Source organism: Bubalus bubalis, chromosome 14, assembly GCF_019923935.1.
Source record: "Bubalus bubalis isolate 160015118507 breed Murrah chromosome 14, NDDB_SH_1, whole genome shotgun sequence".
NCBI classification, from domain to species: domain Eukaryota; kingdom Metazoa; phylum Chordata; class Mammalia; order Artiodactyla; family Bovidae; genus Bubalus; species Bubalus bubalis.
In genome coordinates this window covers 44390637-44418224 of record NC_059170.1, presented here as the reverse complement: position 1 = coordinate 44418224, position 27588 = coordinate 44390637, and the positions used below count along the sequence as shown (strand labels likewise).

The 27588-nt window shown below is 46.5% G+C and overlaps 1 protein-coding gene across 13 annotated transcripts in view; it reads left to right on the top strand.

Annotated features, from left to right (window-relative positions):
- RIN2 (Ras and Rab interactor 2) overlaps nucleotides 1–27588 on the top strand; it is a 211035-nt gene that overhangs the window by 133797 nt on the left and 49650 nt on the right. For 9 of the 13 annotated variants that reach the window (XM_025264175.3, XM_025264169.3, XM_025264174.3 and 6 more), the window contains one exon: nucleotides 13325–13425. The exons of 3 other annotated variants lie outside the window; for them this stretch is intronic. In XM_025264175.3, coding sequence (XP_025119960.1) covers nucleotides 13325–13425 — 101 coding nt within the window. Of the gene's footprint in view, nucleotides 1–13324; nucleotides 13426–13656; nucleotides 13825–27588 lie in introns of those variants that run through there. One more of the 13 variants, XM_025264177.3, reaches the window with a different exon arrangement.

Below are 27588 nucleotides of genomic sequence, written 5' to 3'. Positions count from 1 at the left end.
TCCGCTCAGTGAGACCTCTGAATTCTGCATGTACAGCCCCCTTGGTGTGATCGCTGGTGAACAGCTGAAAACTCTGGAGCTGTGCCTTTGCAGCAGCTGCCACAGTGTCAGCCACTTCCCCGTGGTGTCCAGCTGAGGTCAGGCTGGAGCCCCACCCACCCCGTGTCCTGATTTATCCCTGGTCTAGACAGAAATGGACAGGGAAGTTACCAAGAGGAAGGCAGGAGAGGGAAGTGCCCCAAACTGTCCTGAGCTCGGAGGTCTCCACAGAGCACAAGGACACCATTCCTGCTCTGCGGAATTTGCGTCCAGGTGGGGGCCATTGGGGAGAGCCTCTGGCTTCAGGATGGTCTCAGACACAGGACCATCAACCTCAAGTGGTGAATGGAGGGGAGGGAGGAAACAGGGGAGGTTGGGGGCACCTTGGGTCAGTGTCTCCAGAAACAAGCCCAGAGCTAAAATTTTTCATGAAAATGGCTTATCAGAAAGTGCTCCCAAGAAAAACCCATAGCAGAGTGGGGCAGAGAGGGTGAGCGAGGGTCCAAGTTCAAGGGAAGTCCCTTGAGGGTAACTCTGGCTCTGTCTTCAAGGACCAGAGGTGAGGGAGCTGGAGTGTTTACAGTCAGCGCCCATCAGTCAGTCGTCCAGAACTGACTCTGAGGGTCCTTCTGGGTCTCTGTGCACAAGACCAAGCAGTTTCTGTCCTCTGACAGGGACCTGGGGCTGGCCGTGGAGGGCCAGGTTCCCTCCCCCCAATGGCCTTGGGGAAGCACCCAGCGTGTCTAGCAGAAGCACTACTGTCAGCGAGACCGCTGTGCAACCTGATGTTTGCAGGGCTTTGCAGATACCAGGAAGGTCCACCAAGAGGCTAAAAGTCCGGAAGCCTGGTCCCTGGGTGAGTCCTGCAGCGGGTACCATCTTGGTGCTCTAAGGTGCACCAAGTACTGATAGGGGCTTTTGCCTTTCAAATATTTCTACCCATTCTAAGTTGTTGTTCAGTCGCTCAGTCATGTCTGACTCTTTGCAACCCCATGGACTGCAGCACACCACCTTTCCTGTCCATCACCAACTCCTGGAGCTTGCTCAAACTCATGTCTATGGAGTCAGTGAAGCCATCCAACCATCTCATCCTCTGTCATCCCCTTTTCCTCCTGCCCTCAATCTTTCCCAGCATCTGGGTCTTTTCTAATGAATTGGCTCTTCGCATCAGGTGACTAAAGTATTGGAGCTTCAGCTTCATCATCAGTCCTTCCAATGAATATTCAGGGTTGATTTCCTTTAGGATGGACTGGTTCAAAGGACCCATTCAAAGAATCTCCATGCTTCTCAGGCCCCCAGCGAGCCCCGTGGAATTTAAGTGCTTGGGGGAAATAGCACATGGAGGCCTCCCTCTCCTTTGTGGGCATTGCAGCAGGACCTGCGTCCCCAGCATATACAATCAGCCATCACATCCAGCATCATTAACCCCACCTGGAGCTTCTGGTGGCACACCTTAAACCACATTTCTCACCTTGCTGTCCTCCAAGGAGGGTGGTATCAATTGAAAGCCTCTCTCCACACCCACCTCCCCGCTGCCCCCACCCCCCACCCTCCAGCAAACAATAAAGGGGCCTGTCTATTGTGGACATGGCCTGCAACACCTCCTTGGACCCTTAAACGGCCCTGAGAAACAGCCCTCAACGCATCATCAGTTCATGGATGAGAAAATGTAAGGGGGTCAGATGATTTCCTCACGGAATGCACTGCTTGAATCAACAGAGCCAAAGGAATTTGAAGCCGGGCCTTTAGCCAAAATTCTGCTTTTAAATAATTCAATTATTCACTCGTATTTGTTTCTTCTAAATACTGCTATTTACTACTTTGTACTAAAAACAGAAAATTACTCATGGCAAACCATTGACTTAACACAGAGGATGGGGAGGGGTGGGTTGCTTATTAAGTTTTCCTCTACATGTGTTGGAGGTGGGCTGTATTTTTTTTAACTCCAAAGGAGAAAGTGGAATAAGAAGGTAGTGGGTGTTGTTTTTTGGTAACTAGGAAGGTTCTGATTGGCCTCCCTGGTGACTCAGATGGTAAAGAATCTTCCTGCAATGCAGGAGAGCCAAGTTCCATCCCTGGGTCAGGAAGATCCCCTGGAGAAGGTAATCGCAACCCATTCCAGTATTCTTGCCTGGAGAATTCCGTGGATAGAGGAGCCTGGTGGGCTACAGTCCATGGGGTCTTAAAGAGTTGGACATGACTGAGGGACTAACACTTTCACTTTCTTTCAAAGTTCTGATTGTGGCTAAAGGACTGTTTTGGATCAGTAGGGACTGTGGCATAAATACTGTGGTGTCTCTGACTCTCCATATGGGATGAAAAATCCAGTGTAGAGTTCACCTGTCCTGAGCCACCCCCAGCCTTTGGGCAAATTGGGAAAAGGCAGCCTTCTGGGCACATTCCTTGGCCTGCAGAAGGTACCTCGGGGCAGGGTTTAGGCCAGGAGAGCGGGTAGTGTAGAACTAGCCCTGGTCTTATCACAGTCACCCCTCACCTCCTTGTCCCAACTTCACATCACACTCAGGATTAAATCCAGATGATGACAGGCCTACAAAGAAACAAATACATCATACGTAAAGAGGCAAAATGACATGTGTCTTAGAGAAAACCAAGGAGACTTTCTTACTTCCAGATAAGGAGTGTTTTCCTAGACAATGGAGAGTCAGCAAGAGCCTTAAGTAACTTTTGATTCTATCAGCATTCAAAGTTTAAGGAAAGTTGGGACTTCCCAGGTGGTCCAGTGGTTAAGACTTCTTGCTCCCAAAACAGGGGGCCCGGGTTCCACCCCTGGTCAGGGAACTAGATCCCACATGCCAGAACTAAGAATTTGCCTGCTACAATGAAGAACAACTAAGACCTAGCACAGGCAAAATAAATATGTTTTTTTTTAATTTAAGGAAATTTAAAAGGCAGAGAAACAGGATGAGGGGAATCTTCAGTATTTGAGACAAGGGATTCATATTCACAACTTAAGAAAAATCAGCAAACCCCTAAACAGGCAACAAATAAACGAACAGATAACCCCTCTGGGAAGAAATATAAATAGATGACCAAAATATGAAGGGAAGAAAAACTTGCCACCCCAAAATATCTCTTTGGCATGCAGATTATTTGAAGCTGGAAACAATAGCTCTGAAGACTCAGGAAGAACCTTTGACCTTCCCCTTAAACTGCCTAAAAAAACACAGATTGAGGACCTGTACCAGGAAGGGAGCCATTGCCTAGAAGCCTCTAACTCAAATGAGGCATTGGACCGGAAGTCATGGCCCATTGTATCTGCAGGGGCCAGCAAACCTTTGTTTTCCAAACAGCTGCTGCCATCTCCTAAGAACTACCTTCCTTCCCTTTGAAGCCCTCTTTTGTCTTTAGCTGAAGGTGATATTTAAAGCTTTTGGCCATTTTGGTTCTTTTGGCTCCCCTCTATGTGTACATGTTATTACACTTTGTTTGACTTTCTACTGTTAACCTGTTTCATCCTAATTTAATTTATTTTAGTTATTTTGGCCCTGCCACACAGCATGTGGAATCTTAGTTCCCCACAGAGATGGAGTCCTCGCCCCTTCCAGTGGAAACTCAGAGTGTTAACCACTGGAATCCAAGGACATTCCCACCTTTTTTTTTTTAATTCTTAATTCTTTGACCAGCCAGAAGAGTGTAGAAGGGCAGAGAAAAATTTCTTCCTTCCCAACAAAAATAATCTTTGTAAACCACTAAGATAATAAAAAGCCATTTATCAGATTAGCCAAAGCTTAACAAAATTGATACTTCTCTGGTGGCTCAGATGGTAAAGAATCCACCTGCAGTGCAGGAGACTCAGGTTCAATCTCTGGGTTGGGAAGATCCCCTGAAGGAGGGCATGGCAACCCACTCCAGTATTCTTGGCTGGAGAGTCCCGTGGACAGAGAAGACTGGCGAGCTATATAGTCCATGGGATCGCAAAGAGACAGGACTGAGTGACTAACACACAGTAAATGCTGACAAGTGAGGTGGATGTTTTCAAAGAAGGTGGAGGCACTGCAGCTGGGCACAGACCCCTGGAGAGCCACATGGTACCTCCTCATAACCTCCTATGTGCCTACAATTTGGCATTTTCTCTTGAGTTTTCACATGGTACACAAGGCTGCTCATCACAATCATGATTGTGACAGCAACATATTAGAAACGACCTAAGCATCTATCAAAATAGAATGGATACACGGGGTATTCCTAGGTATATCCCTGCATGGTTTGTCCCTTTGGTGGAAAACCATTCCAACTTGAAACGAATTAACTAAGGGTGGGACTTTCCTAGTGGTCCAGTGGTTAAGACTCTGGACTTTAAGACTCAAATGCAGAGCAGGGAGGATTCAGTCCGTGGTCAGGGAACTCACAGCCTACATACATGCTGTGCGGCACAGACGAAAAATTAAAAGTAAACAAAATTAAAAGAATTAATCAAGTATTCGTGTATCAACATTTTCTTAGGTGAAATGAGTATGAGCGAGCTATGTACAGTACATCAGTACAATTCCATTGTGTAGAAAAAGCACACAATGATAACATTCAAGATTGAAACACACAAAATTGGGCTTCCCTGCCTCCCAGTGCAGGAGACGTAGGTTCGACTCCTGGTCTGGGAAGATCCCACAAGCCGCAGAGCAGCTAGGCCCATACGTCACAACTACTGAGCCTGCGCTCTAGAGCCTGGGAGCTGCAACTCCTCAAGCTCATGGGCCCTACAGCCCATGCTCTGCGACAAGAGAAGTCACCACAACGAGAAGCCTGTACACCCAACTGAGAGTAGCCCCTGCTCGCCACAGCTAGAGAAAAGCCCTCACAGCAATGAAGACCCAGCACAGCCAAAAATTAATTAATTAAAAAATTTTAAAAAGAATGATACACACAAAACTGACCATTGTGATTCCCTCTGAGTAGGTGGGGTTATTGGCAGTAGTCAAGGGAGATTCGTTTTAACTATGTCGACTGAAAAAATGCACAACCTAAAAGTTGAGAATTATGTTTTATTCAGCGGACATACCAAGGACTGAAGCCCAGGAGATGGCCTCTCAGATAGCTCTGAGGGACTGTTCCAAAGAGGTAAAGGAGGAGCCAGGATACACAGGAGTTTTTACAACAAAAAACAAGTACCTGGAACATCAAAATATTACTGTTAATTAAAGAAAAAGACATCTCTAGTTGATGAAGTTAGCACTTTCCTATGGGAAAGAAGCAAGAGTCTGGGCTCGTTGAAATCATTTCTTGGTGTGCACCTTTCTATCTACCTTAGTATCCTGTTTTTCTCCACCCTGAATCCCCTCAAGGTACACAATCTGGGAGCTACAGTGGCTGAAGGCTTGGTGGCCATGACATCCTTTGTTTACTGACATGACGGGTGATACTCTTCATCCACTGCTTCAGTAATCTTTGGGGATTGGGATCTTAGTTCTCTGAGCAGGCATGGAATCCCCAACCTCTGCCCTGGAAGCACAGTCTTAAGCACTGGGCCACCAAGAAAGTACAAATAACCCATGATTTCATGGAAATATATATATGTATTATGTCTGTAATTATAATTAAAATTTCACAAACATCAATGCAAACACTCCTGGGAACGGGCTTCCCTGGTAGCTCAGATGGTAAAGAAAGTGAAGTGAAGTCACTCAGTCGTGTCCGACTCTTTGCAACCCCGTGGACTGTAGCCTACCAGGCTCCTCTGTCCTTAGGATTTTCCAGGCAAGAATACTAGAGTGGGTTACCATTTTCTTCTCCAGGATGGTAAAGAATCTGCCTGCAAATTCAGGAGACTCAGGTTCAATCACTGGGTTGGGAAGATCCCCTGGAGGAGGAAATGGTAACCCACTCCAATATTCTTGCCTGGAGAATCCCAAGGACAGAGGAGCCTGGGGGACTATAGTCCACGGGGTCGCAGAGAGTCAGATATGACTGAGCAACTAACACATAAAAACAAAAAAAGGGCCAGATTCCAAGATGCTCCAGTGTCAGTCCCCAGACACTCCTCTACAAGTGAAGGCAAGCAGCCTTCATTACTTCTTTGTTTCCATGGTGACAGTTCCTGGGGGCAACAATCTTCTGAAAGTTTGTAACAAGCCAATTATTTTCCAGATTGCTTTAGGAAAACTCCAGCATGGGGTGTGCCCACTAGACCTGGAGGCTCCGCCACCTCAGCGGAAACAGGAAAGGCAGTTGTGAGGGTCAGTGGTTGTTTGTGACCTGGAGGTGGGTCTAAGCCCACAGAGCTGATAAGATTGTCAAGGCCCATCATATATCCCAAGGCCAACTCAATGCACTTGGGGAATAGAAATTCCATGGCTAGGAGTCAGACTTTTCCCACACCCTAGGATTCAAGTCTTCATCTGTCAGTGACACATCCTTTCAAGAACCGCTGATAACATTCCTGAGTTGGTCCTGGAATTCCTGTATCAGAACTTGCTCTATAAACGCTTTCTTTTTTACTTGACCTTCAAGAGAATCTCTCTCCTCTTATCTAACTCTAAAATAAACAAAGCAAGATTGAGTCCCTCCTTTCCCCTCCCTCCAGCCTGCCCTGCAAGCAAGGGTGTCAGACAACTTCTCTCCTGGTCCATCAGTCCATTGGGGAAAATTGTTATCTTGTGCGCAGATCTCAAGCTTAGATACTTTGGGGCAGACAGGCAGAAGGAGGGTTGGAGTCCAGGAACACTAATCTTTTGTAGTGGGGATGAAACGACCTCTTTGCAGGCAGGGAGGTGAATGAGTCTGTTTTTAAGTGTCAGCTTTATCAGCTCTCTGCTTCCTAGCGGGTCACCATTCATATAAAGAGAGGACTGAACTAGGAAGAAAATGTGAGAGCATTTTAGGGGCAGGCTCCAAGGTGTTTTCATCCTAGATACTCATCCAAACCCAAGCCCTAGTATCAGGGGTTCAGGAATAAGTGGGTACAGAGGGATTCAGGACTCAGCTGACAGGGGTCGGGCTGGGATTGGAAGGTAGGTCTTTCTGAGCCACAGCTGGGGTCCTCACCACCGCTCTTTCGACTTAAAAAAATAGTTGCAACGTAAAAGATGAGAGTTACTTTTTATTCAACGGAAATTTTTAGGACTTAAGCCTCAAGTAGTCTTGAGAGAATTGCTCCAGGGCGAGGGGGGTGAGGGGATCGGTGAGGAGCCAGGTTATATAGAAGTTTTGCAACAAAGGGTAGGTAGTCTGAACATCAAAAGTATTTTTGTGAATTAAAGAGAAGCAGATATCACAAGGAATTTAGCGCTTTTCTGTATATGGGAAGATGCAGGAGTCTGGGCTCACTGAAATCATCCCTTTCATATGGGATGGCCTCAACTATCTGGGGCCAGCGTCCTGGGTGTTTTTTTTTTTTTCACATCCTGAGCTCCAACCAGTCCATCCTAAAGGAAATCAGTCCTGAATGTTCATTGGAAGGACTGATGCTGAAGCTGAAACTCCAACACTTTGGTCACCTGATGCGAAGAACTGACTCATTGGAAAAGACCCTGATGCTGGGAAAGATTGAAGGCAGGAGAAGGGGACGACAGAGGATAAGATGGTTGGATGGCATCACCGACTCGATGGACATGAGTTTGAGCAAACTCTGGGAGTTGGTGATGGACAAGGAGGCCTGGTGTGCTGCAGTCCAAGGGGTCACAAAGAGTCGGACACAACTGAGCCACTGAACTAAACTGAGCTCCCTTGGGCTCTCTGAAGGGAGTGGTTGCAATCTGATGGCTGTTAGATCTCAGGTATTTTTCCTCCTTCCTGAATGCCCTGGAGGGCTGAAATCGATGATGACTGTGACGTCATTGTTTACTGATATGGTAGGAAGCACTTCATTTCTCTGTCAGGTAGGGGCTGCAAAGCAGGCTGCCTCACACACTGTACCCCCTGCTGCTGGAAGTGTGGCCCCAATGGTGAGGTTCCCCCGACAGGGACATGACCCACCCAGAATAATTACAGATTGGTCCATATCAGTGTAGACTCCTGGGCCTGGCTGGAGCTGCACAGGTTCCATGTTGTCAAGCCCTGGGTGTGATCTCGGGAAAGAACCTGGGGGTTCCCGAATTCTCCTGCCCTTGGCCTGGCTGCAGGGTAGGGTGAAACTCATCCCAAGGAGTACTTCCTGTACTTTGTTCTGGAGCCCAGGGTGGGGGCACTGGCTTTCTGAGCAGAATGAAGGAGAGACGCAGAGACCCAGCCCCAGGCTTGTTCCCCCTGTGGCAGATGCAGAAGCGGCTGATCCTACCAGCAGCCTTCTCCCTGCTCTGCACTGCAGCCCTGAGGGGTATACAGAACACAGGCCATGCCCTGACTTTCTCCGGGCAGGCTGTCTGTGCCTTGACCGTGTTGCTGCTTGTGGGGTTTTCTGGAGAGAACATAGCTACTGTGTTTTGAACAAGTACTACTATCTCACTGGCTCTGTGCCCTGAAACCTAAGGCCCATCTCTGGTGCCAGTTCACTGAGTAACAGCCGTTTGGCTGTGTTGCCACCCCCTCGGGCATCCACACATGTCTAGGGAAGCCATACAGGGTTGCAGAAAGCCACACTGGCTTCCAGCTTGGCACATGTGTAGGCAGCCCCTTCCCTGCTGGAGGAGTTCTAACAGAGACGCGGATGTGCTGGGGTCTCAGGTTGTGTAAGTGGATTTGGAGAAACTTGAATGAAGCAGCTTACACTGAAACTGACTGCTGTTGGCTTTAACACAGGAAAAGGATAAAACTTCGGTTCACACTGCTCCCCCTTCGGTGGGTGCTAAGTTATCCCTGTTTGCCCTCAAAGAATGAAATCTGGAAGAACATGAGAGCATAAGGGGTGAGGTCAAACATCTGCCAGAGTTAAAACCAATCAAACACACCTGTATCTGGGAACAGTGGTGGGGAGCAGCTTACATCCCATCAGGGACCTCTGGGCTGACCTCAGGGAGCAGCAGACATTTTAGGGTGACTCTTGTTGCTGGCGGCCTGGCTCTGGAACCCTAGCCTCTGGTCCATCCGTCAGGTAAATCTGTGCCATCTGATGGATGAGTTGGAGTCAAAAGGGGTGGAGAGGGGAGATGAAAGGGGTGAAAACGCCCTCAATCCATCCAGAGCGTCCCAGAGTCATCCAGCCAGGGCAACCTCTGTGGTCAGCCACCTTCATGTCCTGGGGTCCTGGCCCTTCCCTTCTGCTTTACAGATAAGGGGTGCCACCTGTGGTTTACCATCTGGGTGTATTGAGTGACAACCACAGATTGTAGTGTGTGTTTGGGACAAAGAAAGCTGGCTGGAGGGGTCAGCTGCTTCTCTCAGGGAAAGCCATTCAGTTTGTGATGATGGCCGTGAAGGGGACTGAGGGCAGAAAGGATGAATGTGCTGGGATGGGAATCTTTCCTTTGAGATTTGCCGGAGGTCGAGGTTGGGCCTCCCCAGGGCACGCCTGCTTGCTCCCTCATGGGCCATGTGTGACCTTCCTGCCCTAGGAAGGGGAGGGGGGACCCCTGCACAGACACTCAGACACCCCCAGCTCACCCTACTCACTCCCACCTTTTTAGTCCTTCCTTTTTCCATTTTCCTACATATTCGAGTCTGGGTGAACTCCAGGAGTTGGTGATGGACAGGGAGGCGTGCTGCGATTCATGGGGTTGCAAAGAGTCGGACATGACTGAGCGACTGAACTGAACTAAATAAGTTTGATGACGAAGTCAATTAAACATACAGAAAATCACATGATATTACACTCATCACTAGCTCCATCCAGTATCATCATTTTGCCACTTTAAGAAATGAAGTGCTGCAAGTGGCTGAGATGCTCTACCTGTGCACACCTCCATCTACCTATGCACATACCTTTGTCCACCTGTGCACACCTCTGTCCACCTGTGCACACTTCCACCCACCTGTGCACACCTCTATCCATCTGTACACACCTGCATCCACTTCTCTTCCTAAGAACTAGGATGATTAACCCTATACTGCATCTTGGAGTCATCTGTTTTCATGTATGTATCTACAAACACTCAGCAGTACAATTTTGCTTAGTTTTAAACTTCATATACTGAGTGTAATCTGTTTCACTTTTCTTTTTTTGCTTTGATGAAAACTTGTTTGAGCTTTTGCCTGTGAGTTGATGTATATAATCTGCTTCTTTTTCTTTCGTTTTTTTTTTTTTTTTTTTTTTGGCTATGCTGGGCAGGCTTATGGGATTTTATTTCTCTAATCCAGGATTGAACCCATGCCCTTTGCGGTGGAAATGCAGAGTCTTAACCACTAGACCACCAGGGAAGTCCTAGTTCATTCATTTTAACTGCTGTGGAGCATTCTATACCTCCATTTATCCAATGTCTCCAATTGGTGGACATTTGGTGCTTATAATTTGGTTTTCTTACAAACAGCAGTGCAGCCAATATTCTCATCTCCCCCAGGGGCATGGGTTTCTCTCAAGCATGTGCATGGGAGTCTGTGTCTCTATAAGGTACCACACATGGCTTTCCAATGTGCTTGCCAAACATGGCTCCAGCAACAAGTAAGTGCTCCTGTTTTCCCACATCCTCAAGGATTTGACATTGTCAGACTTTTAATTTTTGCCTCTGGAATGTGTCTCAAAGGAAATCCCCTTATCTCCTCTTCTAAGGCCCCAGTGCTTCCAGAAGCTCCACGTACAGCCTGCACCCCAGTCACACACAAAGGGGATGGACTTGGCCGGCCCCCCGTCCCCTGACCTCTAAGTGCTGAGAGTGCACACAGCTGTTTGCTGGGGCCCCTTCTCCATCCCCCCCACCCCCCATAGGTAGTCTCTCCTTGTCACAGTGACCTATTCCAGTGACTTCCAAATGTATAAGTTGTTCCACCCTTAGTATTAGAAATCACTTGATACATTGAATTGATGACCAACAAGCAACTCAGTTAAAACTTAACCTGTGCAGTGTCTGCTGGGTTACTTCCTCAAATCTGATCCTTCCCCATTTTTTCCTCAGTGAAAGGCATTATCGTCTATCTAATTGCTCAAGCCAACAACTTAGGAGTGGCCTTGAGACTTCTCTCCCCCCTCACCCACATTCAGTCCATCTCTCAGTTTCCATGTCCAGTGATTCCTGGATTTCCCCCCTTCTCTCTGATGCCACTCTGGTCCACACCACCGTTGTCTCCTGCCTGGACCATTGCAGTTGCCTCGTAACTGCTTTTGCTGCTTTTCCTTACAAACCATGTGTAGCCCGCAGCCAAGGGGATCTTTTTAGAACATAAAACAAGTAAAATGGCCATTCTCCTACTAAAGCCCTCCAATGGTTCTCAGCTGAAAATCCAAATCCAAGGGTACTGTAATCTAGAAGGTGGACAAAGGCTGGTGGCAGGCAGACCACAGTTTTCCACAAACCTTCCTGGCCTCTGGGACTCGCTGTGTGGAGGGCTCCTCCCCTGATCTTTTCTTGGCTCCCTTGTCATTCAGGGCTTCATCACTTCCTCAAAGACCTGTCCTGACCACCCACCATAGCTAGGGTGACCCTTTAGCTGCCGCCTACAGCATCACTCAATTCTCTTTTCATTCTGTAACTTCTCGATGCTCAGTGCTGTGGTCTGTGTCCCAAATACAGAATTATGTCCATGAGAAATGTCATGGAGTGCTTAGCATGAAGTGAGTAGACATAAAAATCTGAATGAATGAATAGATAAGGGTACATTTTGGTACAGCCTATAGACTCAAAATGAAATTTCTTCCAGAGTCTGGGTGGAATAAAAGCTGCTTGAGGCAAGACGACAACATCTTTAAGCTAGAACAATGATTCTCAAGCATTTTATCCCCGGGACCCCTTTACACTGTGAAAAATTATGGAGGGCTTGACGTGTGGGTTACACCTACAGATATCTGCTATATTAGGAAAGAAATAATTTAAATGTTTATTTTAAAATATTAATTGGTTTCTTGTTGACATAAGTAACATTTATATGAAAACATCTGTTAATTTAGCCACTAAGGTGTGTCCAGCTCTTTTGTGACCCTATCGACTGTAGTCTGCCAGGCTCCTCTGTCCATGGGACTTCCCAGGCAAGAATACTGGAGTGGGTTGCCATTACCTTTTCCAAGGGATCTTCCCAATTCAAAGACTGAACCTGTGTCTCTTGCAGGGCAGGTGGAATCTTTACCACGAGCCACCTGGGAAGCCCCATATGAAAAAATAACTGCTGCTGCTGCTGCTAAGTCGCTTCAGTCATGTCCGACTCTGCGACCCCATAGATGGCAGCCCACCAGGCTCCCCCGTCCCTGGGATTCTCCAGGCAAGAGCACTGGAGTGGGTTGCCATTTCCTTCTCCAGTGCATAAAAGTGAAAAGTGAAAGTGAAGTCCCTCAGTCATGTCCAACTCTTAGCGACCCCATGGACTGTGGCCCACCAGGGTACTCCGTCCATGGGATTTTCCAGGCAAGAACACTGGAGTGGGTCGCCATTTCCTTCTCCAGTGCATGAAAGTGAAAAGTGAAAGTGAAGTCACTCAGTCGTGTCCGACTCTAGCGACCCCATGGACTGCAGCCTACCAGGCTCCTCTGTCCAAGGGATTTTCTAGGCAAAAGTACTACATTTTTTAAAAAAATGAATGAGCGGTGACACTTTGAGTAGCTGTTCCACAGATCCTGATTAGCATCATGAAGATTCTTTTGAATGAGTGGACGTGGGGAGGAAGGGGGGCTCAAGAATTCAGACCAAACTTCAGGGTCAGATGTAGCTTCTTCCCAAGCATGTAGGCAAGGTATGCAAGACCACACAGGTCTTCTCTGAGAAGAAGACACGTTTCCCCATCTCTTCCCCTGCGGCTCCCTGACTGCCTGCTCACCCACTCCTACCCCCACACAACCCTCTCTCTTCCCTTTCCCCTAATAAGTCATTGGAAATTGATTTGCCAACTGTATGTATCTTTGAAATAGACATCTTTCTGTAACCAGAATAAGGATGGTATAAAGTTTAATCCAGGGCATCCATTTTGGCTGTTCACTTTGACAGTAGGAATGTTGAAGCCTGGTTTTGCCAAGATTTGTTTATTCCTCTTTGTAGGTCACGTTGAGAAAGCAAACTGGGTGTCATATTTTTTTGTTTTATTTATGTCATATTTTAGGGTGATACCGAAACCTAAGTTCTTCCTCTTTCTCAGAATCTGCTCCCTCCCTATTTCCCCCCTCCTCTGGGTAAAGGAAATTCACAAAGCCAGGATTTTTAAAAAAAAAAAGAAAAGAAAAGTGGTCATCTGTATGTTCCTATTGAAGTGGCTGAAGCTGCCCAGCTCTGGGCACGCCTCTTCCACTTCCTGACGTCACACTATTTTTGTCTTTGAATAGCTCATTGACACAATTGCCTCGGAGATCGGCGAACTGAAACAGGAGATGGTGCAGACAGATGTCAGCCTGGAAAATGGCCTGGGACCCACTGAAGCCCACAGGTGACCGAGGCGATTAGGCATCGGGGACGCGATGGGGGCGATGTGACCCTGGTAGCCACCAGGATAGCTGTTCCGGTCGCCTGGAAGGTTTGGGAACTGGGGGTGTGGTGGCCACTCCAGAAGAATCGTCTGTAGGAGGTGGGAGTGGCTTAGGAACCAGTTGTCTGGGTTCACGTTAATCCATCCGAAGGCACTTGAACTTTACACCTTCTCCATTCCTCTTGGCATCAGAACCCGGAAACCTAAAGTTCTGTCTGCCACCTCCACCTTCTCACAGTGATGGAAACAGTAACGCAGCGGGAGCCTCCGTGTGCAAAAAAGAATTCAGTGTAGCCCGTGTCTGTCTCCAGAAGGTTTGAAGGGAGCACTAAAGAGGATGGACTCGTTTTGCATTCTCAGGTCAGAAACAACCCCAGCACCTTCCATGGCCCTTAGCCTGAAATGTGACCCAGCGTATTGGAAATTGGATGTGGTTGTAAGCGATGAAGAAAGGCACTGGCTACCTGTGTTACGTTGTGTTCACAACACACAAGGTCTAAGTAGGTAGTTAAGGACTGGCATTTTCTGCAGAATGAGGATACAGAGGTGGGGAGCAGGCAGGCTGGAGGAGAGTCCCCAAACCTCTTCCAGTTCTTGGAAGCTCTAGTTCTTTGCAAGGACAGGAGGGCATAGTCAATAGAAAATGCCATGGACACTTGGTGCCTCGGAGGCCAGATTTATTAGTAGTTTCCCCTTTTTCTCAGGAAATGGGGTTGAGGCTGCCTGGTGCAGTGTGAGGGTGAGATTTTTGGAGTTGGTTTTGCTTGCAAGTCATGAGCTGGGCAGGAGGAGTCCTGCAGAGGCAGGCAAACCAGGTGAATCTGGTTGTCAGGGCAAGTTTGAAACCAGTCCAACCTGTTCCTGTTATAGAGGAGGGAGAACCAGCCGACCCAGGGCGGCACCCTGCCACCCTGCAGCTGCCACCCTGCAGCTGAGAGTCTGTGCGTCCACACCCTGAGTCTCTGGAGGAATGTGTCCCCCCTTAGCTGTGCAAATACTCTGTGCTATCTGTCTCCTCTCCTTTTATACAAAAATGCTGGAGGTAGACTAGATGGTCCTCCACCTGGCATTCTGTGACTTCTCCTTGACTTTGGTATGAACAGTTTTAATGGGTTCATTTTTTCCCCAGAAACTAGACAAATACACAGTGATTTTCGATCAGAGATTTGCTGCCCCCTGTTCATTGTAGTTCCAGGTTTTTTCTCTTCACCCTTAACATCTCCTTTAAGGTTTTTAAATTTAAGAGTGACTATAAACATCCCACGAAAACTTTTTTTTTTTTCATGTTAGTGTCAGTTATTCTTGAATGCTGCACTGGTTGGTACTGAATTTATGAATTTTAAAGGCTTTTTAAAAATGGGGAACAGGAAAGTTGAGATTATCTTTTTTCAGTTTGTTTTTTAATTGAAGGGTAGTTGTTTTACAATGTTGTGTTGGTTTCTACCAAATATCAACATGACTCAGCCATAGGTTTACCCATGTCCCCTCGCACTTGAACAGCCATGGCACCTCCCTCCCCACTCCACCCCTCTAGGTTGTTACAGAGCCCCTGTTTGAGTTCCCTGAGTCATTCAGCAAATTCCCCTTGGCTATCTATGTTACATACGGTAATGTCTGTTTCCAAGATTATCTTTAACAATGTGTATGGTGTTCACCACGTGTGGACCACAGTTTTAAGTACATTACATCTGCCAGCTCATGGAATCTCCTAACAACCCTTGAAGGAAACTCTATCGTGACCCTAGTTCTGCTGATCTGAGACCCATGTGACATGGAAAAAGCCCACCTGAGAAGCCTCTGGATTCTGTGCTGGGATCTCTCACTGACTGTTTGGAGCATGGAACAAGGACTCAGTTTTAATCCCTCCATTTTGCCCAGTGGAGAAGTCAAGAGAGGCAGATGATGGAGAGGCACTGCGAGGAAGACTCTGAGCTGTTTGCAAATGAGGGCAGAGCAGGACTGTGGTTACAAGGAGACAGTGGGTCAGCCTGGCACAGAGCACCCTGAAGGGCAGATGACTGGGAAGCAGTGGGAGCGAGGGGAGCAGAACCCAGTCAAATGAGAGCCTTGTAGAGAGAAGACACACCCCAACCCCATCCCACCCTCATCTCCTACCCCCACCCCCAGACGTGGGCAGGGCACCTTCTGGTGGCTGCAGGAAGGCATCCCAGTCACCTTCCTTTGTGACATCACCCATGATGAGGGTGCCTGGGCGCTGTGGGCTACCGTCACCTGCCCCAGGCAGTCACCAGGAAGCATCTGGGTGGATGCGAGGTGAAGTACCCGCTGACTCCCCAGGTTAGGATGCGGTTTCCTGCCTGCGGTGGCTGCTCTGTGGTTAATATTGAGATGAGCTGGAGGTCTTTAGCCTTTTTGGGTGTCATGGAGCCCCTCCTTGGGATAATACTTTACATGCATAAAATAAAATATGTAGCGTGGCAGCGGGAACAACTGAGATACGAGGATCAGAATTGTTAACGTGTGATTTCATAGTGTAGGTGCTCCTTTACTGACATGTTAAAGGCCAGGTCAGGCTGTGGGTTGAGGAGCCGCTCTCACCTGGAGGCGGACAGGCAGGCCTGCACTGACACAGAGCGTCTGGGGCTGCTGGTGGTGACAGGGTCTCGGGCTGAGAGCACTACTGAGATGTGTTGCCTGCATTCAAACTGGGAGGAAGTTAATTTCAGAAGGAAGCAGCTTAGTGGAAGTAAAGATGTCCCTTTTTTCTATCCATGGTCAGCTCCCACCTTCTGTCCCCTGAAGGGACACTCGTGGGCATCAGGGACACCTGGTTCCCTGGTCTCCTCTCACCTCGCCTGCCACTGGCTGCTTCCTCCTCGTCCCCCTGCCCACCTGACCCTGGGGCCCCCAGCGGCCTCTGCACCATCCCCTTTCCTTTCTGAATAGGACCCTTGGTGTCCATATCAGTAAAATAGGGACAATAACAGAGCTTTACCTCTGAGTTGTTAGGAAGACTGAGTTAACAGCTGTGAAGCACTTGGCCCAGCGTCAGCACGTGGTAAGCACAGTATCTTGTTTACAGAGACATCTCTAGAACAACCTCCTGTGTGATCCCATCCAGGCTTGTGGCTTATGATCCAACCATAGGTTAAATGGAATCTTTTTGGTTCCACTTCCTCTTACCTCTCTCCGTCTCATCCATCCATCATTACGAGCATTCCCACCTCCAGAACATTCCCAGATTCCCAGCTTGTATCCATCCCTAGGTTGGTCCTCTGTTGGATCCACGTGTTTGCATCCAGCTGCCCACAGCCTGACTGTTGGCATTTCAAACTTACAAAGACCAGGACTGAGCCCTTGGTTTCCCTTCACAAACACTTCAACCCTGACACCTCTTGTCTCATAACTGCCTTCCCCTCTATCTCCAAACTCCAGCAGCTCTGCCAATAAGATAGATCCAGGGTGGGACCACTCCTCACCCCCACTGCAGTAGACCCTGCCTGCTGCCCCTGCTTTATCTTCACCGATTCACCACCTCTGAGCTGTTTTTTTGTTTTTTGTTTTTTAATTTTTGGCACAGCTCCCGCAGCATGTGGGACTGTAGTTCCTGGACCAGGGATCAAATCCATACTCCCTGCATTGGAAGGTGGAGTATTAAACACTGGATTGCCAGGGAAATCCCTCTGAACTGTTATCTAAGTCAGAGGATGGTCTGACTTTAGTTCATCTGAATCCAAGTCACGTCCCTCCCGTTCAAAGTCCTTTAGTAGTTTTCCATTTAAAACCAAAATCTTCACCGTAGCCTTCAGTCCTTCGGGGATCCAACCCCAACCCCTGCCCCACAAATCTCTTCTGACAGTGTCGCCTACTCCATCTGTCTGCTCCAGCCCCTGGGCTCCTGGCCAAGCAAGCTCCCACCTCCCAGACTTTATCCTACCGTTCCTTTTGCCTGGAATGCCCTTCCTGCAGGAAGCAGTCACCCATGGACTCTCCTTTCTCCTGTCCCCTCAGCTGGCTGTTGTTATTTTTTTTTTAATATTAATTTATTTCTTTGGCTGCATTGGGTCTTCATTGCAGCCGCATGTGGGATCTTCTTTGCATCTTGCAGGGACTTTCATTTGAGGCTCATGGACTCTCTAGTTGTGGAGTAGGGGCTCTTAGTTTCCCAACCAGGGATTGAACCTGTGTCCCCTGCGTTGCAAGGCAGATTCTTAACCCCTGGACCCCCAGGGAAGTCTCTGGCTTTATTCGAATTTGTAGAACTTGTACAGTCTTGAAATGGACTCACTGGCTTACGTGTGTGTTTTCTGCCTCTGACACTAAAAAGTACGCTGTGTGAGAGCAGAGACTTCATCTGTGCCCAATGCTGTTTTTTTTCAACACGCCGGATGGTGTCTGGCAGGTAGCATACACTTAGTAAATATTCAGTGAATGGACAAATGACAGTCGCCAGCCCCTTTGAGATTCTAAATATATTCAAGCCTCTTGGAGGAGCAAGACGCCAGGCTCATAATGCAATTAGGGGACCTCAGTTCAGTTCAGTTCAATCGCTCAGTTGTGTCCAACTCTTCACAAACCCATGGACTGCAGCACGCCAGGCTTCCCTGTCCTTCACCAACTCCCAGATGCTCAAACTCATGTCCATTGAGTCAGTGATGCCATCCAACCATCTCATCCTCTGTCGTCCCCTTCTCCTCCTGCCTTCAACCTTTCCCAGCATCAGGGTCTTTTCAAATGAGTCAGCTCTTCACATAGGTGGAGAAATAAAAAGAAATAAAGTATTGGAGTTTCAGCTTTAGCGTCAGTCCTTCCAATGAATATTCAGGACTGATTTCCTTTAGGATGGACTAGTTGGATCTCCTTGCAGTCCAAGGGACTCTCAAGAGTCTTCTCCAACACCACAGTTCAAAGGCATCAATTCTTCAGTGCTCAGCTTTCTTTATGGTCCAACTCTCACATCCATATTTGACTACTGGAAAAACCATAGCTTTGACTAGATGGACCTTTGTTGGTGAAGTAATGTCCCTGGTTTTTAATATGCTGTCTAGGTTGGTCATAGCTTTTCTTCCAAGGAGCAAGCATCCTTTAATTTCATGGCTGCAGTCACCATCTGCAATGATTTTGGAGCCCAAGAAAATAGTCTGGTGTGTAAAGAAATAAAATGTTGAAGATGTGGGATAGGCTTTAAGCTTCCTCCAGAGCATAGGGAGGGCCCCCTCAGTGTACTCCTTTCTGATCTCCATACCCCAGGAGTAAACACTTTCCTGGCTTCTGTTGCCATCAGTCAGGTTTGCCTGTTTTGGGCCTTGGTACAACTGGAATCATACAGTGTGTATTCCATTCTATGAATACAGCACGTTGTATTCTTCTGTTGATGGATATTGGCATTGTTTCCAGTGTGGAGCTATTTTGAATAATGTTGCTGTGAATGCTGGGCTGGAAGAAGCACAAGCTGGAATCAAGATTGCTGGGAGAAATATCAACAACCTCAGATATTCAGATGACACCACCCTTATGGCAGAAAGTGAAGAGGAACTAAAAGCCTCTTGATGAAGGTGAAAGAGGAGAGTGAAAAAGTTGGCTTAAAACTCAACATTCAGAAAACGAAGATCATGGCATCTGGTCCCATCACTTCATGGGAAATAGATGGAGAAACAGTGTCAGACTTTATTTTTGGGGGCTCCAAAATCACTGCAGATGGTGACTGCAGCCATGAAATTAAAAGACGCTTACTCCTTGGAAGAAAAGTTATGACCAACCTAGATAGCATATTGAAAAGCAGAAACATTACTTTGCCAACAAAGGTCCATCTAGTCAAGGCTACAGTTTTTCCAGTGGTCATGTATGGATGTGAGAGTTGGACTGTGAGGAAAGCTGAGCGCCGAAGAATTGATGCTTTTGAACTGTGGTGCTGGAGAAGACTCTTGAGAGTCCCTTGGACTGCAAGGAGACCCAACCAGTGCATTCTGAAGGAGATCAGCCCTGGGATGTCTTTGGAAGGAATGATGCTAAAGCTGAAACTCCAGTACTTTGGCCACCTCATGTGAAGAGTTGACTCACTGGAAAAGACCCTGATGCTGGGAGGGATTGGGGGCAGGCAGAGAAGGGGACGACAGAGGATGAGATGGCTGGATGGCATTACTGACTTGATGGACGTGAGTTTGAGTGAACTCCGGGAGTTGGTGATGGACAGGGAGGCCTGGCGTGCTGCAGTTCATGGGGTCGCAAAGAGTCAGACACAACTGAGCGACTGAACTGAACTGAATATTCTTGTGTTTTTGGGGGGAGCACGTGTGACAAGCTTCAGTTCGGGACATAGGAATGAATTGATGGGTTGTAGGATGCTTATATAGTCAACATTAGTAAATGGTGCCCAACAGTTTTCCAAAGTCATTATGTCAATTTGCACTTCCACCCACAGTGTGTGAGAGTTCTGAATGCTCTGTTCTTATCTACACTTGCTGTCATCTACCTTTTTAAAATTTATTTACTTATTTATTTGGCTGTGCTGGGTCTTAGTTGTGGCAAGCAGGATCTTTAGTTGTGGCATGCACACTCTTAGTTGCAGTGAGTATGTGTGTGCTATATCGCTTAGGTCATGTCCAACTCTTTGCGACCCTATGAACTGTAGCCCACCAGGCTCCTCCGCCCATGGGATTCTCCAGGCAAGAATACTGAAGTGGGTTGCCATGCCCTTCTCCAGGGCATCTTCCCAGACCAGGGATCAAACCTGCGTCTCTTATGTCTCCTGTATTGGCAGATGGGTTCTTTACCACTGGTGCCACCTGAGAATCCCTAACTAAGAAACGTATGCACCCAAATCTGGTAGAGCTTATTTGGGGGGCTTAAATGCTTCATTTAAACTCAGAATACATTTTAGCCTCCAATACAGTTTCCCATAGTTAATAAATACATGTCCTCAATATCGGTGACTTTAAATGCAGAATTTAATGTCACTGTGTATTATTCCTTTCCATCTTTTCCTCTTGAAATAGTACATGCAGAGTGACTGTTCTCCACTGGTTATAGCCACTTTTGGTCTTCTGAAAGTCTTGGAAGATCTTTTCATGAGGTCTTTTGGAACAAGTTCAAGTCATCAAAGGCAAAATCGCTTTGTGTTTTGTCTCCTGACATAATGTCTGTGTCATGTGCAAAGCAATGTTTTCCTCTTTTGCCGTATTTGGCAACCTGTGTGCCCCTCAGGATTTGGGGCTCATCCTTAGGTCCCACAGCATCTGGGAGCAGGCCATGCCCAGAACCAACCACAGCTGTCAGAAAAGTTGGTTTGCCTCCTAGGAAGCCCACAGTGATCACTTGCTACAGAATCTTAGCTATATCTTGTAGCATCTTAGATTCTTTCTTTAAAGAAAATGCTTACTGTTATCCAAGTTTATGTTCATCTGACACGTGATCTATTTCTAAGAATTATTAACACTGTTGTTGTTTCAGTCACTAAGTTGTATCTGACTCTTTGAGACCCCCATGGCCTGTAGCCCACCAGCCACCTCTGTCCATGGGATTTCCTAGACAAGAAAACTGGAATGGGTTGACATTTCCTTCTCCCAAGGATCTTCCTGACCCACGGACCGAACCCACATCTCCTGTATTGGCAGGTGTGTTGTTCACCACTGAGCCACCAGGGAAGCCCCACGCATATTTCCATTAATTCTGATTTGTCAGCCCTCGCCTGTTCACTTTCTTTCTTGAAGACTATCTGATGGCAAACAGGATAGAGAAGCTCTTTGACTTGAGTTGAAGACCCATTTGTCTGAAACACTCAAGTGACACCATAGACACAGCTGCTCTTTCCTTCAGTGGAAGCAGGACGATGGGGTGCTTTTGAGGGGACAGAGCTCGGTTCATCAGAAGCAGAAATAGTTTTGCAGTAAGACAGTGACCCGTCATGCCTGTGAGGATATTCTGCTATGACTTGCCTGACCAGTTTTCTCCCCGTTCCTTAAGATGTTTCCTGATTTCCAACCACTATGCAGGTGTTTGGATTATGGTATCAAGGAATTCTACGTGGACTGACCAACTCTTTCCTCACACTGTTACCAAAGTAGCAACAGTTAAGTTCAATTTACAGAAAATATGTTTCGAGCGGGTGCTATTTGCTAACATACCTAGATAGGAGCCTAAAGTGTTACACAACTTAAGGAAGAAAGAATTGTCAACAAATATCATATAATGGGAAGAGAACATAATAGTGGACTGTGCCAGATGGCCTGGGGACCTTATCGAGGATGTGGGTAATTCCAGGTGGGAGGCGGTTTTAGCAAAGATGCGACTCAGCCTTATGAGGTGAGCAGGTGTAAAGACAACCTCTAAATCAACAGTTCCCGAAACAGTTGTTTTGCCCATTTTGACTGGTGATATTGGGGAAGGTTTTTTTTTTTTTTTAACATTTATTTTTGTTCATTTATTTGGCTGTGCCAAGTCTTAGCTGTAGCATGTGGGATCCAGTTCCTCAACCTGGGATGGAACCCAGGCGCCCTGCATTGGGAGCTTGGAATCTTAGCCACTGGACCACCAGCGAAGTCCCAGGGAAGGCTTTTAAAAAGAACATGTAAGATTTCTTTTTTGATCAGCAAAAGCAAAACCTGCACATTGTGGAAAAAGCACAATGCAAAAAATAAAAATCAGTATCACCACGAACCCACCCCCTGAGATAGAGTCCCTTCTGATTGCTCGTTGGTTATTTTCGTTCTTTGCCTGGGTACATGTCCTGCCAGTGTTTCCTGGGCATCTGAGTGGTAGAACATGATTTTCGCTGACTTACAAGGACGTTTTTGGAGAATTCTGGAAAGGCACAGTGTGTCCTGGAAGTAGATTCCAGTTTTGTTGGGGGGCTGGTGGCCCAGATCTCTCGCGGCCGTTACAGACCTTGGCTGGCCGCTGGATTGGTAGTTGACTTTGCTGCAGAACATCAGGTCAGTTAGATGCAGGGTCTGACTGAATCTGGCTCTGAGACACCCGTGGTGTGACCCTAAGGAGAGTTGCTTTTCCATGAAGCTCCACGCTGGCCAATGGCTGGGCTCTGGGATCAGCGGGTGAGACACAGCCCGCCTGGCTCCTGCTCCTGTTTTCAGCTTCAAGGGTGCCCAGGACAACAGGTCCTTTGTTCCTTTCTTAGTTTTACAGGAATGAGGGGAGACCCTGCCAGCACGGGCTCCTATCTGCCCTTTCCATCTCTCACTGGTAAGTCAGTGGCAGGAAGTTCATAAGTAAAAAGTCACTGAATCCTTCTCTTCTCCTGCAAGTGGCAGGGCTGCGTCCCCTGATGTTCCCTTTCCTGTGCTGTTCTCTCCAACTGGTCCTCAGTTGATGGAGCTTTTTCATAAAAATCCTCCTGTCACTGCTTTTAGACATCTTTTTGAGGAAGTCAAGGCCTCCCCTCCTCCCCTAGCAAGTAGCAACCCTTGGCCAGGGGGGATAAAGCCCGTCACCTCAAATCTGTTCATCTTTGTCCTTGTGGAATTCAAGGGGACAAAAAGGCCTTGGGAATGAAAATACCCATTTTTGTGGTGTAGGGAAACTGCACAATTCAGGACTGGGCCCAGTTCTACCAATTTCTAGCATTTGACCTCAAAGAAGGAGATGGCCTCTAGTTTCCTCTAGATGGCCTCTAATTTCCCTTCAATGAAGGTAGACCTGCCATGATCCTTATGAGAACATGCCACCTCCCAGGCCTCTGCCCATCACATTTCCATCCCAAGTGGTAGGTCAGAGTCTTCTCAGCTCACCTGGCAAATTCTCTGTTATAAACGGAGAAGGGAGCCACATACAGCCAGAATGAACTGGGGCCCCCTTCTCCAGACTGGAACACTACACAGTGGGTTTTATTTGGCTTCACACATTCTAAAGAAGTGTTTGCATGACTGAGAGTGTTAGGAAATCATTGTACATCAGCTACCAGGTATCTCTGAAATGAAAGGTTTTCTGGGAAATTTGTGTTTGCTATATATATGTGTATGTGTGTTTAGCAACATTTGGAATTGGTCCCTTTGCCAGAAATTTTTATTAGATGTATCTTTTTGGGATGAGCTGGTCTTTTCTGTCTCTCTACCTAAGAGGCTTTTTCTTTTTTTAAATTAAGCATTTGTTTATTTATTTATTTGTTCATTTGGCCACTCTGGGTCTTAATGGCAGCATGTGGGATCTAGTTCCCTGACCAGGGGTGGAACCCAGGCCCCCTGCATTGGGAGCGCAAAGTCTTAGCTACTGGACCACCAGGGGACTCCCTGTGCTGGGTTTTGACAGGTGGTTTGCAGCCAGTTACAGACACTCAAGAGCAGTTTTGACGTATACGTATAGGTGATTCAGATCATTGTACAGCAGAAACTCACACAACATTGTTAAGCAATTATACGCCAATTTTTAAAAAACGGAAATAAAAGGAAATGAAATGGGAAAAGTGTGAATGTCACGAGGAGGGGCTGAGAAGAGGTGATAGATGCTCTTCTCAGGGTGGTGTTCCCTGCTGAAACTAAGAGAAGGTTTGTGAAGATTAATACAGGAAAAATAGTTTTCTTACTCGAATTGTCTTAGCCCATCATCCGTTGTGCCCAGTTTTTCACTTATTCATGTGCCATCTTTGTTATTCATTTGCCTGATATTTTTCTTTAAGTTGGCTGCGTATTACATTTAAGATAAATTTAATAAGCCAGCCATGAAAAGACAAGTGCTACATGACTCTGCTTATATGAGGGATTTAGAGTCGTCAGATTCATAGAGACAGAAAGTAGATGGTTTCCAGGCACTAGGGAGAAGGGAAGAATGGGAATTACTGTTTAAAAGGTAGTTTTTTGGACTCTGTGGGAGAGGGAGAGGGTGGGATGATTTGGAAGAATGGCATTGTAACATGTATAATATCATATATGAAATGAGTCGCCAGTCCAGGTTCGATGCATGATACTGGATGCTTGGGGCTGGTGCACTGGGACGACCCAGAGGGATGGTATGGGGAGGGAGAAGGGAGGAGGATTCAGGATGGGGAACACATGTATACCTGTGGCGGATTCATTTTGATATATGGCAAAACCAATACAATATTGTAAAGTTAAAAAATAAAATTAAAAAAAAATAAATAAAAGGTAGTTTTAGATTTGCAAAAGGAAAAGAGGTCTGGACATGAATGGCTTCACGAATTTATACTTCACAAATCAGGCAGCATTCCATCTATGGAGGAAAAAGGTGCTCCCTTGGGCTGCAGGAAAGGAAAGGTTTTTTAAGGTAGAGAGGAAATGGGAAAATGAAATTATTAGCAAAGAATTCATCGTTTATAGCAAGGTCACCCTCCTAAGGAAAAGGAGGGGCCTATTAGACAGTATGTCTTATTAGTGTTAACCAGGAAATTTCAAGCTGGCTGCTTACAGGTCACATTCTTGAGGAAGGTTAGGAAGTTAGGTTAGTTAGGAAGTTTTAGTGGGCTCAGCACAAATGACTCCATTTGGAGCCTGTCATTTCTTTTTTATCAGTACTGATGGTTGTGCAACAATATGCATCTGTATTCAACACCACTTAAAAATGGTTAGGATAGTAACTTTTATATTATGTGTATTTTTCCACAATAAAAAATGGGGGGGAAAGTCAATTAATACCTCCACCATAATGGCGAATTACACTAAATCCTTATAGCTATTAAATGCTGGACATTAAAATGAAAACCATGCTTCCATATACTATCTTAGTATATCTAGCACTCTCTGGGAATTACTATCAATTTTTAGTAAACCACTGAAAAGTTATAAAATATGAAAAGTAATCTATTCTGTCCTACCGGGGGGGTTTGGTTTTGAGTTCTTTGCTTTGTAGCCAGACTCAGCTCTGTATGTCAGGGAAAGAGGCAAGGAGATGAATCTTAAGTCGTAATTAAGTCCTCAGCAAAAGCAACTTGAAATCCGGGGCTCTGCTCTTGTTGTTTTTGTTTGTTTGTTTTCATTTTGTTTCATTGACAACACTAGCAGCTTATTGATAATTATCAGCCCCATCCATTTCTCTTGATTCATTCTTTGTGTAATAGGCCTTTACAGTGTAAACAAAGACAAACTCTTAGTTTTCTTAAGGGTGTGGAAGGCCAGCCCTTAGGTTGCAGGAAGAACTCTGAGTCTTCCTTGAGAGTTGAGTTATATTTACTGGAAATCCAGGGAGGGCCTGGAAGGTGAAACCTGGGTGGAGCCTGCCTCTTACCCCTTCAGATCCTAAATCCAGTGCCCTTGTGTGTTACTCAGTCCTACAGCCCACACCTGGGATTGGCCAGGAAGGAGCAGGCACAGTGGGCAGACTCCCCTTTGAAGAAGAGAACTAACTACCTGATAGAGGAGACCAAAGGTGGTGTGTAGGGCCAGAGAGCTGGGATATAGGGAAGAAAAGGGACAAAGGCCAAAAGCCAAGGTGCGTTTTAAGGAGTTGCAATAACCCTTCCTTCAAATGCCTTCAGACTCAGTCATCCAATGTCCTCAGATGACTCAACTCACAGAGTCCATTGAGTAGAGGCAAGACAAAAAACTTGGTTAAAGTGTAAGGATGGGTTTTCCGTGAAGGAGATCACAAAAGTACCAAATTCCAAGGCAGAAGGGATGGGTTTGTGCAAAGATGCCTGTTCCTTCTCCATGCAAACACCCAGAAGGGAGCCGTAGAATCTGGTTTGGGAGCCCACCTTATATATATCATTATATAGATATAATTCTTCAGAGCACTTGCCATTCATTCTAAGAGAGGTTTTCTAAAGTCATTAATGAACTAAACCAATCCCTTTTTCCTTTGAACTATGATCTAACAGTCTGCTCTAGAAAGGAACAGTCTTAGCACATTTAAACGATTTAGTTGAAATAGCATTTGCCCTTGAACAATAATCAAGTACAGCTTATCATAGATGTTGATATAAATTGTCCATTTAAAAAGTATAATTGTTTGGCCTAATGATTTTTTTTAATGGAAAGGAAGTTTTAATATTTTATTTATTTATTTAGCTGCACCAGGTCTTATTTGCAGCACTCAGGATCGTTGATCTTAGTTGTGGCATGCAGGATCTTTAGGTACAGTATGTGGTATCTAGTTCCCTGACCAGGAATCGAATCCCGGCCCACTGCTTTGGGAGCACAGAATCTTAGCAACTGGACCACCAGGGAAGTCCCTTAATGATGTGTTTCTAATGCACATAGGATAGGTTTGGAGAACTTTCTCTTTGAGGTTTATACTTCTGTCCCCATGTCCAGACTGAGGACAGAGCCCTTTGGACCACTGAACTCTTTCTGAGACCCATTCGCCAAATGGACTTGTGTGCCCTTGTTGAGCGTAACAGTTTGGTATTTGCTTGTATCTCATTCCTTTAAACTGCATTTTTGCTATTCAACAGCTGAATTAAGATTCTTATACACAGAAGGTTGCTGACTGTATCGCTGCACTGAAACCACTTCACATCAAAGTTTCATGTCTATTACGTATTGCTTTCTTTTTAAAATAAAACAGATCTATTTATTTTTGGTTACGCTGGGTTCTCATCGCTGTGGGCGGGTTTTCTCTAGTTGTGGTGATCCAGGGCTACTCTTTGTTGCAGTGCTTGGGTTTCTCATTGCGGAGGCTTCTGCTGAGCACAGGCCCCAAGTACTCAGACTTCAGTAGTTGTGGCACACGGGCTTAGTTGCTCTGCGGCATGTGGGATCTTCTCAGACCAGGGATTGAACCTGTGTCCCCTGCACTGGCAGGTGGATTCTTAACCCCTGGACCACCAGGGAAGCACCTTTGTATTAATATTGCTTTCTTATTTGCCCGTCATTAATTTAAGAAAGACTGAAGTGTAAAGTAATGTGTTGTTTTGGATAGGAGCTTGGGAGGGAGTGATGTATTGGAAAGACAAGGGAGCTTTACTGAACAGCTTGGTCTAGACACCGGACCTTAGTAGCTGCCTGGGTGGATTGTACCGTACTCTGGGGTTCTGGATGAGGATCAGAAAGCATCCTTTGGGAACACTGCTGCAAGTTCATGGTTCCTCTGAGATGAGTCTGGTTCTGTAATGTGTGATAGAAGAAGCAGGTCTTGGTCCTGAATTAGAATGCACTGCCTGCCGTTGCTTCTTCTTGCACCTGCCTAGGCTACCAACGCCTGGTCCCAGGAATGACAGGAATACAGCCAAGTGGAAAGGCCGCTCTTGTCCCACACTCT